Source organism: Syngnathus acus, chromosome 19 (assembly GCF_901709675.1).
Source record: "Syngnathus acus chromosome 19, fSynAcu1.2, whole genome shotgun sequence".
Classification (NCBI taxonomy): Eukaryota; Metazoa; Chordata; class Actinopteri; order Syngnathiformes; family Syngnathidae; genus Syngnathus; species Syngnathus acus.
Genome location: NC_051103.1, coordinates 3,792,363 through 3,807,104, shown reverse-complemented (window position 1 = coordinate 3,807,104; position 14,742 = coordinate 3,792,363). Strand labels below are relative to the sequence as shown.

At 40.2% G+C, this 14,742-nt stretch overlaps 1 protein-coding gene across 1 annotated transcript; it reads left to right on the top strand.

The window, feature by feature from the left end:
• Positions 1-3,351: 3,351 nt before the first annotated feature.
• Positions 3,352-14,252, top strand: shisa8b (shisa family member 8b). The gene is made up of 5 exons (XM_037277870.1): positions 3,352-3,754; positions 3,885-4,540; positions 9,564-9,691; positions 11,004-11,117; positions 12,528-14,252. The coding sequence occupies exons 2-5, from the start codon at positions 3,912-3,914 to the stop codon at positions 13,037-13,039; spliced, it is 1,383 nt and encodes a 460-aa protein (XP_037133765.1). The 5' UTR covers positions 3,352-3,754; positions 3,885-3,911; the 3' UTR covers positions 13,040-14,252.
• Positions 14,253-14,742: the final 490 nt, after the last annotated feature.

Below are 14,742 nucleotides of genomic sequence, written 5' to 3'. Positions count from 1 at the left end.
ACAATTGTCCGAATCAATGTTTAAAAATGATGGGTGGTCAGGCCAGAGGGGGGTTTAAAAGGTCTTTTTTTTTTATCTTATTAAATTCATATATTAAATTGAAACTTGAGTAATATGGTAAAACTATTTTTTTATCTGCAATAAACTTTTTATATATTGAATAATTAATAATTATAATTGATCCACTCATTTATCCTTTTAAAAAAATCTAATGTGGCCCTTCAGCCCTAATGAAGTAGTAGTCATGACAGTAAATGGAGAAGCCTACAAACGGCCACAAGGGGGCGCCATTACACAGCAAAGCGGACATACTTTCAAAACGTTTGGCACGTATGTATTTATTACATTTGTCAAAGTTATCCAGTTATTGATTGTTGAATGAATATTTTCAAAATTGAGCATTATGATTGATGTAAATATAGGATATTTGTTAAATTGATCATATCTGACTTTAATAGATTGCATATTTTCCACCAGTGTTATTTTGCTCTTATATTCTGCACGGTTTGTTAAACGCAATGTGTAATTCCTTTCCCACAGAATGTAAACATATGATGGAGGAGGCGTGATGTTGAATTGGTCCCATGCGGTGCTTCACTTTCATCCCACGGAATGAGAAGAAGCAGGTACGTTTCCTGTACCTTTTAATTGTATTAACATTTTTTATTATTGTCACAGAAATATTAGGGCCACCCTGAAAAAAAAAATCACTACAAGTGAGTAGGTAGAATAATTTGGGAAATTTTAATAACAGGAGCTCTTTTTTTTTTATCCAGAACAACCGCAATGCAATTTTAGGAAGCGATTCCTTAATCGAGCAACAAGAAAAACAGAAGTCTTCTCGGAAGCCTTCAACATTGTTGTCTGGGATGGATACCAAAAAACGTCTACAGGCAGACACAACATCCGATGTGAAAAAAAAACTTGACACTTTGAACTTTAAGAGCGACAGGTCAGAAAAAAACTCGTCTGGATAAAAATCCATCCAACAATGGATTTCGTGTCTCGTGTTGTAAAGTTCGGAAGCTTCACTTGATCAGTGTGCAGCCGCATTACTGCCGTATCACAAAACCAAGTGAAAAGATATATTTAAAATATTTAAAAAGAAAATAAATTAATGTCTCTCTATCCGGGTTAATTGATCCTGGCACTGATGTCACCATCCATCAATCAATGGCCTGACAATGGGTCACTGAAAGTGAACTTATTACTTCTGTAAATTCAGAATTTGTGGTCCACATTGTTTCTTCCAATAAGTATGTTGATCACGTGATCTCGAGTAAGCTTTCGAATGATGGCGCCGCTGCGGTTGTTGTTAATTCTGCATCCCCCGCGGACATCAATGACCTCGTTCGTCTTTGCTTTTCTAATTGGCTGAGTCAAATGGTCAGGGCAACAGACTTTGATAATTCTGCACTCCATTTTCAGTCTCATTTGGCAGCGCTTGCTTTTTTCCTCTACGTCGGAATTTCCCATTGCAGAATTGGAAATTATATCATTTTAATTTGGAGGATTTTTAATTTACCTTTTCCCAGTCGGGCGAATGCACCCTTCATATGGTCCAATGAATAAACATGCAGACAAACATTAGAAATATTAAGTGGATTAAATTAAAAAGCTTCAACATGAGTAAAGTTAAACAGCAGATGACAACCGATACACATTTGAAAAAAAATCTCTATGGGATAAATTAAGATTAAATTTAAAAAAAAAAAAAACACTAACCAAAAATACATTGCATTGCCTCTCCTAGAATTCCACTGACAATTCTGAAGGATTGGATAATTGGCAGCGATAAATAACAAAATCCATCAATTGGTATTAGTGGACACACACAAAGTTAAAATATGAATATTCATCAACAATATGAATTATACCAACACATTGGGGAGACACAATAATTGGAGACCGACATGCCTTTTGTGAATACATTTCGAGCTAAGCACTAATTCATCAGAGTTTTGAATTCCGCTTTCTAAACATCAGACAAACACACACATATAAATGCACACACACACACACACACACACACGCACAAAAGCACACGCATACAATTTTTTGGGCTAGCCATTTGAAATGAATTCCACTCTTCATATGGGCTCTTTAAATCTATTATGCATTTGTTCTTTTCTACAGCAAAGTTACAGATAGAAACATTTTCAGAGTTGACACACCACAAGTAACCCAAAATGCAAATATAGCAAAATAAAGAGCAAAGATTTTTTTGTTTGTTTCTCAATTGGAGCTTTTGTTGTCTAAATGCAAATCTTTTTCTCATTCTCTTATGAAGACAGCAAATATTAATACAGATTACTGCATTTACATTCACAGAGCAAAATCTGAATGGTGTTTTGTGTCGATCTGAAAATTTACGAGCAAACATCCCAATTCATCAAAACATCATTTACATATTTTCATTTGAACTAAACCCAAACACGCCCCATGTGACCACCTTTGGTTGGATTTCATTTTCACAATTCCTCCCCCACTTGTCTTTCTTTTCTTCCTTTCTTCTCAGTCGCTGTCCTACATTCCCGCTCATCTTTTCACTCTCTCCATCACACTCCCGCTCTCACACATACACACGACACGCAACAGAACGTGGAAGGAAAGTTAGCTTCCAGATGATGACACATAAAGGAGGAAGATTTTGGGGGGGGAGAGGCGATTAGTGGAAGCAAAAAGGCCCTTGTCAATCTGACTTAGAATTTCATTAGAAATGTCCATGTGGTGGTTTAGAAGAAAAAAAAAAAAAACTTTGCTCCTTGATGACATACGCTCAAGTGAGAGAAGCGCACACATGCATGAAAAGTCTGAACAGACGGTGACGGGCGTACCGATAAGGAGATGATGAGCAGGAGTGACCACAGCAGATGTTGACTGTCCTCTGCATAGTTCCCAACACAAGCTCAGAAATGTCCAGAAATGCTGAGGAAAATTATAAAATGAGATTTATATGCAAAACTATTCTAATCGAGTGTAGAAAGGAGTTAAAAATGAAAGACAGAAAGAGAGAGTCACAATTAAAATCGCGTGGATTCAAAAAAAAAAATGTAATTGACTAATTACTATAATCATAAACACAAATGAAGCTTCCGGGATTAGGAAAAATCCATAAATGAGGAGCGTCGTTTAAGACACGGGGACTCAGTTTGAATTTTACGCCAATAATTGTATAATTATTTTGATGCATGTTTTGTTATTTGGTGCAAACTGACAGCTGCAGCCCCAAATAAAGTCATTTTTATATTTATTTCCGCCCTCCCATTGCAAATAGATTCTCTCTCCCTCTCTCTCTCTCACTGATGAGAGGTAAACAGAGGAGGGGAGCTGGATTGGTCCTGAACTGTTGCAGCTCTCAGTGTAGCATCCCCCTTCCTCACACACACACACACACACACACATGCACACACACATGCATTGCACTGGGCAGGACAAGTTGTGGACTCGCAAGAACTGACTGAGACGAAGAAGAAGGTGAAGAGTTAATTTAAAAAAAAGAAGAGGAGCGCACGGTTGCCTCCGGATGAAGCACCCAGCCGACGATGGAGAAGACATGAAGGGAAGAGAAAAGAAGAGCTCAGGGGGGGAAGATGCTTCTGAGTAAAGTTTGCACGTGTTTCTAGAGGGAATTTTCAAACGTTGGACTTTTGGGGGAGGGATTGCTGAAGACGAGGTGAGAGCAGGGGATTTATGGGGACTCTTCAAGTTGTGTCCAAATAAAAAGAAAGGATTTTAAATTCTTATTTGGAAGGTGAGTTTCTCCTCTTTCTGATGTTTTTGGTGTGTTTTTTTTTAAAGCAGATGAGCCACACTCAATCAATTTGTGGGATTTTTTTTTTAATATGTTGAACTCCTTTTCCCTTTCTTGATTTTTCTTCTAGTTGAAGGCTGGACTTTGGGATAGCAGCATGGCCGCAGTCCTTCGTCCCTCCTGCCATTTTTTCTTCTTCTTTTACCTCTCCTCCCTAATTACCCAGCCAGCCGTCACTCAAGATCCATCTGTCTCCACGGCGACGGTTCCCCAAGACAACCCTTTGGTCGGCCCGTCCACGTTGGTCAACAAGACAACTCCCACCTATGCGGAGACCACCCAAAACCCCCTCCAAGACTCCGGGCCGTCCACTCCCTCAAGCGGGGGTGATGCGGACGACGAGGACGGCCCGCCTGTCGGAGGGACGCGTTGCCAGGGTTACTACGATGTGATGGGCCAGTGGGACCCGCCGTTCAACTGTAACGCCGGTGTCTTTCTGTACTGCTGCGGTACCTGCTTCTATCGCTTCTGCTGCCAGTTCCGCCAGCAGCGGCTGGACCAACGCATCTGCTCCAACTACGACACGCCCATCTGGGCCAACACCGGCAAGCCCGTGGCCACCGTCACCGAGGGCCAGGAGGACCAGGAGCGGGATCGAACGCACCTCATCGTCTACATCATCTGCGGCGTGGTAGCCATCATGGTCCTGGTGGGCATTTTCACCAAATTGGGCTTGGAGAAAAGTCGCGGGGCAACTGCCGCCACACACACTGACCTCAACTCCAGGTAGGAGGCTTGGCAAAAATGTGTGTGTGTGTGGGGGGGGGTTTAGTTAATTTTACGTCAATCAACTGTACAAGAGTGGTCAGAGTCACAAAATAACTCGATATTTTGGACCTGGAAGCTCTTGTCTGCTCATTTATACAGCTGGTCAGCATGAGTCCATTGTACGTGTGTGTTTTGGAAATGGTTGAAAAGTTGCAAATGATTCCAAGAAGAAAAACAAATTGAAACACACAGCTGAGGTACTAAAGTGTGACAATGATAAATTTACAACTTTACAACCAAGCATGCAAAAAAAAAAAGGTCAGCTGACATGAGTGCATGTTTGCTCTCCCCTGCATAAATATAAAAGTAATTTCCAAGATAATTAGACAAGAAGTGATCCTGTCGAAATAGCTGTCATGGAAACATTTGATGGGCGACCAATCCAGGGTGTACCGCCTCTCACCCAAAGTCAGCTGCGATAGGCTCCAGCTCACCTAATGAGGATGTGACTAAATGAAATTAGGAAGACATCAGTACCTAAAATAGCCAGTTCAAATCCCAGCTGACTTTAGGTTATGTTGTTCTTTATGAGTCACGTAATTTTTAATGAGTCACTGTTTTGGAGAGCCTGCAGGAAAACAACATAGCTGCACATTTTTCCATTCGTAGCCTACTTTCTCATTTTTCCTTTTGTTTTTTATTTCTCTGTGTCTTATTTGCCATCTTTTTCTCCTCCCACGCATCTTTTTTTTTTCATTTTATTTGCTTGTAAGCATGACTTATATATGAAATAAACCAAACATTTTGAGGAACGCTAGAACTATCTTAGCCGTAATTTGCTGACATTGTGTGTCGCAATATTTCAAATCGAATCAGAATAGCTTTATTGTCATTGAACCACAAACACAATCCGTCCAAAAGACGTAAACAATGAACAACCTCTCTTGCATTTCCTTCTTTTCAAACATTTACATCCTACCATCTTCACTCACTTGGTCACAAATCATGCTGTTTGTTTTCTGACAAAGTCCTCTTGGCATTTTTCCAAACCAACATGGCCGTCCTCCTCGTGATCAACGATTCTTTTTCTTCCGCTTGTTTCCTTTCTTCGTTTTCTTTTGAACAAAGTCTTCAAGGCAGCACAAACCGGGCCCAGTTACATTGCCTCATCCCGTATCTTCATTTCTCCATGCATTACCTTCTCCCATCTTCACATTTTGAATCATCTTTATGCTGCCTCTCCTCATTTCAGAAGATTACCCCCTCTCATTGAGATTTACCGTCTCTGGACTGCTCTGCATGAACACTCGTTTCGCTATTAAACACGCTGACAGAAATCCCGGCTTCATGCGTCTCACATGTCAGATACTGTAAGCACTTCAAAAAGCACAAATATGATTCACTTCCCACATTTGCCCTAAACAACTCACAAAAAGCAGCAGCTGCAACGTGCTGTCACACCGCCGTGTTCAAATGTTTTACACTGAATCTCGCACAAGATGATTAGCACTCTCAAATCCTAGCGCTTTTCCTCAATCAGCTTTGGAGCTGAAAAATCCAAAGTGATCCCGCACTAAGATTAAACGTGCATATTTTATATATATATATATATAGAATATATGTGTGTATAAGAGCACATACACAGTTTATAGTTGACTTAACAACAAGAACGATGGCGATGGCATTTAGGTTGCATGAGCACGGTTCACATCACCAGGATAGCCAGTAGGCGAAATCCACTGCTATTTAATGTCCAAAGTGTGAAAATCCAGCAGAGGTCACATGCTACGAGCTCTTGGGTGTGTGTGTGTGTGTGTGTGTGCACATGCAGATGTGTGTGTCTGCATGGTGAGTCCCAATGAGATGATAAAAAAAATGTTCTATGCATGTTTTTATTATTGGACATATGGCTTTGTAGTATATGTTTGGCTTGGTATGCATTAGCCACCATGTTATGTAATGAAGGACAGAGTCACTAAAAGTATTTGACTGTTGACCCGATTTAAGTCGGATAGATAAAACTCACTTACTGCAGCACATATGGACGTGTGGGACGAATGGAATCACGTTGATTTTCATTATAAATAAATGAGATCATCCTCATTCTAATTGCTTAAAAGCCATTCACAGAATTTGTTGTTCGTATGTATTCAGTCTGGCTTCATATTAATTTTCAAATAACCTAAATTCACTCGTTTCTACAAAAATGTCAAAATCTCAAACAAAATCTGGAAGTTTCGCATAGAAATAAAACAGATGCTATTGGAATGAATTTTATTACGAGAGAGCTGCTGTTATGGAACGCTGTTGCCATTGAGTGCATTGACAGAGAGGAAGTGAGTGCATGTTGTTATTGACCCAATCTGCTTTTCATCAGTTTGCAGCCACTTGGTCATTCTCAACTTGGTCACTATAGATAGAAAAACAAACAGTGCGCTCATTTAAAATGAGTATGAATGTGACAGCCACATCTCAGTCATAAGGGTGTGCACACTTGTGCAACCACATTATTTTTACTTCCCCTGGTAAAAATAGTTTTCATTGAGTTATAAATGTTAGATTATAGGACATATTAATAGCGAAATAAATATTTCAAATTATGGACGTTGCTCTCGTTTTTTATATCACAACGAGGTGGCATTCAAATAGGGGTGTGTAGACTTTTGGTCCTGGACAAGAGTGAAGTTTTAGTCAACAGTCCCGAGGCCCTGAGAAATGTTTAAGTATCTTGGACTCCACTTTTATTCCTCCGACGTTGCAGCTGCATCTTAAAAATGAAGCCGATGCTAGAAAAATGCTGGTTGCTAATGTCTACAAACAGTTGTCTGAATCCCAACAGCAGCATTTTTGAAATATGTTCGGCTCCTTCAAGAGAGAAACATGTTGGTTTACCGCTTTAGGACTAAAAAGAGCATAGTCTTAGTTAAAAATCTGTCTTCCCGATTGCTTGAGAGTAGAAGTGAGGAAAGTCGACAGAAAATCTTAATCACGGGATTTAATAATGGACTAATCCACATTTCTCAGGATTTTGTGTGACAAAGCTTATATTTGACGTGAGGCACGTGTGTGCTGACTTTTTTTATGGGCTTGAATGTGATCGGTTTATTCTGAACACCTGTAAGCTACATTATTTCAGTTGGTTATTTTTACTTTCCCCTTTCAAAGAGATAAAAAAAAAAATCAGTGGAGATGTACAGGTTACATTAATGGTGAGAAAAAAAATTAATTAAAATTTTAAACATTCATTTTAATTATTTAATTAATTTTGAATATAATAAGAAAAATTGCATTTGAATAGGGGTGTGTAGACTTTATATCCACTGTATTGTATTAAAATTGGCTTAGATGGTTCTTATTTTAGTCTTTATTTTATCATCCAGTAAAGATGAATCTCTAACTTTTGATGAAGAGACAGAGTGACACCAAAAGAGAACTCAAACAGAGATATTTGTCATGGTGACTTTTTTTTTTCCCACTAAAACACAATATCAAAGTGTTGTGTTTAAAGCTGTCAAGTAATATTTGGGCCAAGATGCGTGGCCCAAGTAGATTATTGGACTGACGGGGGCAAAAGAGGACCATCACTTATCTGTCAGTGTGACTTAAAAGTCAGAGAGATGGAATATTATAGAAAGAAAGCGCTCAACGTCTTTATCAGCCCAAAAAGCAGCTTTACGCCAAATCTGCTGGATATGTCTTTTTATAACGTGACGTCTAATTCGATACAATTGTCAAGTATATGTCACGACAGCGATCAATAATCAGCGTGTCTGGGTTGTGACGCGGTCGACATTATTGGGATCGACGGGTCGGTCACAGGACATTCATGAAGTCTCACGTGTGTTTGGGGGTTGGCAAGGTTGACCCCACAGCTGTCAGACATGTTGTTACATAACATTCGAAGGTTATACATGGCTGAGCGCTTAAATTTTGATGTAAAATGGCAACGGTCTGTTATGATGATGTATTTGGAATTGGAATGTCGGTTGAGATAAACGATATGGGTCACATGTTCCAGAAAGTAGCATGACGCTGAGCCAATGCTCCTTAAACACTCCATCGCTCGGGGACAGGGACGCTTTTTTTTTTTTTATTGAAGATTAAAAAGTCCAAATCAGCAAATTGTTTGAGCCGATAGAGCTCGCTCGGTGGCCCCGGGGGCTCCGCATGGCAATGAGTCAGACTGGAGGAGACAAAGACTAATGGAATGCTTTAAAAAAAAGAGGAAGAAGGGGAAATAGACAGATTTGGGAGCAATTTTAGTTTAGGGAGGGGGCGAGTTGGAGCAGCTTTTGTGTCGCGCCAAGACAAATATTTCAAACGGGCTGGCTACTTTGCGTCAAAATTGAATCACAAAAGGATGATTAGGATCGGAATCAATTTGAATGTATGAATATAATTTGCCAGTGGTAAAGAGAGCTGCTCACAATCATCCTATCCATGCGTATCTACAATTATGGAGAAGCGGTTCTGGAGATAGTAAATGAATATTATTAGAAAGGTGATACCATTAAGCAGTGATGATTTTTATTTTTTGGCATCATTTTTCAATGACATCATCACTACCATAAAAGATCTGTCGAAGATTACAGCCGTTGCCAATGGGCTGCACTTTTCTGCATTGGTGTTAACAAGCTGCCGCCGGCTGTCGCTGTCAATTGGGGCGTCCACATAGTTTGTGTGTGTGCAAGTGTGTTAGCACATGAGCTTCATTAGTAGAACAGTGGCACTACTGTTTGAATTATTGATCAAGGGAGTGAATAGCATCAATGCTAAAATCAGAGAACTGCATTAGTACTCTGGTGTGTGCATGTGTATGTGTGTGTGTGTGCACATGGAGAAAACTCCAAAAGGACCATATTGCAGGAAAAAAAATGTCCATATGTTGTACAGCAAAACAAGCCGCGGGTCAAGTACGACTGGATTTCAGCCTTGAGCAAAGCAAAACACGAATGTTGGAAATGTGCCTCTTGAGATTTTTTTTTTTTGGAGGAAAAATAAAACTCAATTTAAAAGAAGACTTTATCTTCTCGCCACCCAGGGCACTCACTGACCTACTGAAGCAACAGGGAGAAGAAGAGGTGAGCCCAGCGGAGAACGCCGTAACCACTTCGCCCAGCGGAGGGAGAGCCAACGGCGTGTCGTCCAGGATGAAGCGCAGCAGGAGCGGTGAGCCAAAAGGGGAGCACACACACGTGTTGACTGACACGGACAACAATTGACTTGATAGCAACAATGTCCAAGATGGTGAAATGCTACTATAATAATGATGCAAAGGTGTACCTAATAAAGTGACACCGTTATTTCTCAGGTTCACTTTTTCAATGCTTGCATTTCTTCATTAAGGTTAAAACAGTGGATGTAAATTGAACCATGTGATAAAGTGGAACATTGAATAGATTGAATGTGTTCTAAACAGCTGAACAGTATTGGTTTTTCCAGAGTAGGATGGACAGCAGAGGGCCTTTGGCAAAAAAAGAAAAAAAGAAAAACACTCATGCTGCTTACACACACATATGCAAGCTAATTGAGCGTGTTTAAACTGATGAGAGCCAAGTGGTAAAAGGTCTCTGTCTGTAACTAACATATCAAAAAGCTTGAATAAATAAACTTTTGGAAGTTTCCCTGAGCTATTAGAGGCTTAGCGACATTCACCCAAGATAAGAAGCGAAAAATGCGGTCCAATATTCTCCAGAAAACATGACTCATTGCAGAAAAAAAGCTGGGAGCAAAAAAAATAAAATAAGCTGACCTATTTAGACAAACACGCAGAAGAAATGGGACAGCAGAACAACATCAATACACAATTTTCACCTTGAATTGAACTTTGACCCCTGGCAACCGGGAAACTCTCTGGCTTAATCTCTAATTTCTTTCACCAGAACAAACAACCTGCCTTCCTCCTTCCTCCCTCTTTCATCATCCTAACCACAAGTGACGCTCCCTCTTTCTTTCCAGTGCGTGACACGGGATTAGTATCCCGAAGTTTCGCCACGTATCGCATTCCACCCACAGTCATTGAAATGATGAGATGATTTGTCTTTACTGCGGACTTAACTTGTGCGTGCGAAACCCACAACGAGCGCTCAAATCAAACACACAATGCAGTTCTATTAAATAAAACATCTGCGACACATTTTACGGGTTAACGACATCGCCATCATTGGCAATTTGGTTGCGCTCTCCCCCAAAATGAAGTTAAAAGCCTGTGCGTGTGGTTTGTGCGTACATCCCCGGGGCTGACATCGAGTGCGTTGGCTGCATCAGTGGACTTCATTAATGCTAATAACCGCGACTTTACTCTCCCGGCTAGTTTGGTCCAATTGTTCATCAACCTCAGTTCATTTGGCATGAGGAATGACAGGCTGTCACAGTTGGGCAAGTTATGCATGAATTTATATTTGTTCCAGAAAGAGAGCAGACAAAATGCAAGATAATGTTTAACTGACTTTTTTTTTTTTTCCACCTTGTCTCCCACTAGAGCAGTACCATCTAAATAACTCAGCTCATGGCCCATTAGGACAAGGCATTCCTCACTCTCACAGCAATCATGGCACAGTGGGACTCAACAAGTACACTTCCCTCAAAGCCGTGGGTAAGTAGCCCAATATGACGCTGACGCCAAATGGCATGATAACCTTTTGAGGAGAGCAGGTACTTGGCAGCGTAAGAAAAGCCGGCTGACAATGGTGTCATTGCCCAGTGGCAACTTTAGAAGTGATCTTAAAAAGGAAGCAACACTTTGGGCCCTGTGGTGTGATTTCACCGCGTGATGATTCAGATGTAATGTCCCACAGGGATTAGGTCAGGAATATTTTCAATCAGCTATCAGCACAGGTCAGTTCCAAGGACTATTTATTTATTTATTTATTTATTTATTTTAAATGGTTTTATTTTTGTATTTTTTAATTGATTAATTAATTTCATGTATTTATTTATTTATTTATTTTTAAATGGTTTTATTTTTGTATTTTTAAATTAATTTATTTATTCATTTATTTATTTATTCTGAAATGGTTTTATTTTTGTATTTTTAAATTTATTTATTTATTCATTTATTTATTTATTAAACCTCTTTTCAATTAGCCTATCGTACCTTCTGACGGGATTGTAAAATAACAACAAAGCTTCTGCACCTCGGCTAACAAGCTTGAGGTTTAGACCTTACAGAAAGTCTCATGTTGGCTAAAGGTCACCACATATGCAAAAGCTGTTGTTGTCCTCGAGCTGGTGTAACAGGACATTGAACTAACTCCAGCCTCAGACATGCAAATGTTTGCTTGACAAGATGGATTTTATTAACCTTTATCATCCACCATAGAAGCTATCCTCTGTACAAATGCCCTTTTCAGCTGCCTTCTGTTCTGCCCATCTTCTTAGTTTCTGTTGATGCACACTTTTTAATTAGTGCAGTTTTTTTCCCTCTGACATCACCTTGTAGATTATTGTCGATATTCTCAAATTAGGCAAAATATGTTTATTTGTATTATTAGCTTCGAGGAGCCAGTATAAAAATGTTTTTTTTCAGGTATATAAATTCAATTTGCTTTTCATAATTATATCCGGTTAAGGACAATAGATGAAAACTCGCACATAAAAAAATAAAAATGAAAAAAAAGTTCAGATGGCGAGAGCGCTTGCAGTAATAACCTTAGTGTTGACTTTATTTATATAATTCCCTTTGACATTCATGCCATCCCATGACACATACATAAACATGCACACACACACACACACACACACACACACACGCACACGCACACATAGGACTCTGGGCGAGAGTATTTATAAACTACCAGTACCACATTACCACACCCTGGCACTCGTACCTTTAAATGTCTGTCATGTCGCTTTATCACATGATCGAGCTTCTGTCCTTGGGGACTAAAGACAAATTAAGCTAATGCACAGCATCAGTCAGGTGGAAGTCCAGTGACTTTGATGATTACCAAGGCTCCAATAATACAATGTTCTCATCTTTTATGCCTTCTTCCTAATTATGCAGCGGACAGTGCATCTCACAGCTACTATAAGAGCTTCCCAGTCATGGACTTTGCCCAATACCGAGCGCCCGCCTTTCAGCCGTTACCAATGCAGCCCAAAGAGAAGTCATACATCCACCAGCATCTTCCATCGCAATCCAACCTCCACGCTCTTTCCATCTCCATCCCCTCCAGCCATCTGGAGTACTCCCACCTCCCAAAGACCACCACGCACCCGTTGTTGTCCAGCTCGGCTTTTCAAGCCTGGGAACCGGTCGGGCGCCACGTCCAAAGGCAGAGCTCGGCCCCGGGCTCCGGGCCCACGCACGCCTCTCACTGGAGACACGCCTACTCCACCCGTCGGCAACAGAGCATTGAGAACATGCCGGATCTTTTTAGCCAGCCCTGTGGCGGGATCCGTGGAGCAGGACATGGGATGCATTTCCATATGCAACACCCTTCTCAAGCATCCTATCACCAACACACCAGGCAAAAGAATTACTCCACACACAGTTCGACTGAAGTCACAGTCTGAGCGACGGGGCGAAGAAGAACAACTTCAGAAACCAATAAGCATATTGTACTTTGTAGAAAGCGTTACTTGAAAACCGCTCAGGCTCCTTCAGACCACCACCACGAATCATCCTTTGGTTTCTTTTAGTCTTTGGAATCTAACACAGAGCAGGGCTCAAGCTTGATTTCTTATCTTGGTTGAATACAATCATCTGTATGTAGCATTTTTGTAGATGCTTCACTGAGCCTATTGTCCCTGTGGGGGGAGAAGAAGAAAACCCCCACAGGACTTTGCATCTCATTGTCTACCTCTATGCACAGCTGGCTTCTCTGTGTACCTTTTGCTTAACTCTGGAACCCTCCCACCCTTTGCTCCACCATGTTTTGTTTTTTGGTGCCATCAGGCCAAGCATACAGCAAGACAGCAGCCCCCAGGGTGACATTAACTCAACGGTGAGGACAATGCCACCATCACGTCAACTCCCATCAAGCTCCATCGAAAACCATGGAGAGGGTGAAAGAGGAAAGAGCCAGAGGCATGGATTCTTTAGAAAAGAGGAGAAAGAGGAAAGAGAAAAGAGAACACAAACCCTGTTTTGCTTCCTCGGGGGGAGGGAAGGCAACGAGTCAATGTGAATCTGAGTTTCTCACTAGCGAACTGTCTGGGTCATAACTCGGAATGTGTGGACCTGTGTTTATTTTGCCGCCTTCAGGCACCAATGGAGAGAAATATGTGAAGGCACTTCCAAGCCCAGGGCGTTAACACTACTCGAAGCCTGGATAGCAAAAGTCACCATGGAGATCCACATGCTGCTGTGAACAAGCAACAGTTGAGAGTTGTTAGTGAAGTTCAGGAAATGCACAGAGATGTGTAAAATGGTCCGAATGAGGGTTTTCATTTTGTTTCAATTCTTTTATATGGAAGAGCTGGTTATCAAATCAGAATTATGTTGTTGCATTTTGGTGACTAAATACCTGCTTCATGTAAATGTTGTCTATTTTTAAAAACGTGGCATTTTGGGGATTTGTGTAGTGTTTTGTGAAAATCCATTTGCTTTGTAAAACTCAATGTGAAGCTTTGTAGATTTTGTACACAATTAGTCAAAAAAGGGCTTTAAAGTATTATTTATTTCTAAGAATTTATTATAGGGGATGTCAGAGTCAAATGTAATTATTTGTATAGTAACGGGAATTATAATGCAAGTGAGGTGGTTAAAATACGCCTTCAGTCACATTATTTCAATGACAAATAAAAGGCAGTGGCATAATTTAAATGACACCAGAAAAACAAACACAAGTTCCCCAAAGAATTTATTTTTCTGTTATAATCAGCGCTAGCGATTCATTGTGGAAAAAGAAAAATTGTTTATAAAGGTAAAGCTTATTTGTAGCATTTCAAATTGTAACTTGAGCAATTACATCAACAATGCAAGGATAACAACGTGATTATAGTAATGATAACCTAACATGTATGGGTGAGATCTAATGTAGCAAAAACAAGCAGTATTTATCCCAGAAAAGTGAAACGACGGGAAGAAAACTGTTCTTTAGAGAAACTGTACAGTAACTGAAGCAACTAACAGAGAATCATTAAAGATTGAAAGACTACTGTGGACTTTGTTTGTGTACATGTATCAAAGATTTGCTGGGTCTTCGCCAGCTCCAGTAGTAGCATAAACACATTATTATTAAATTCTTCAAACACAAATGCAAAAGGGAAAGACA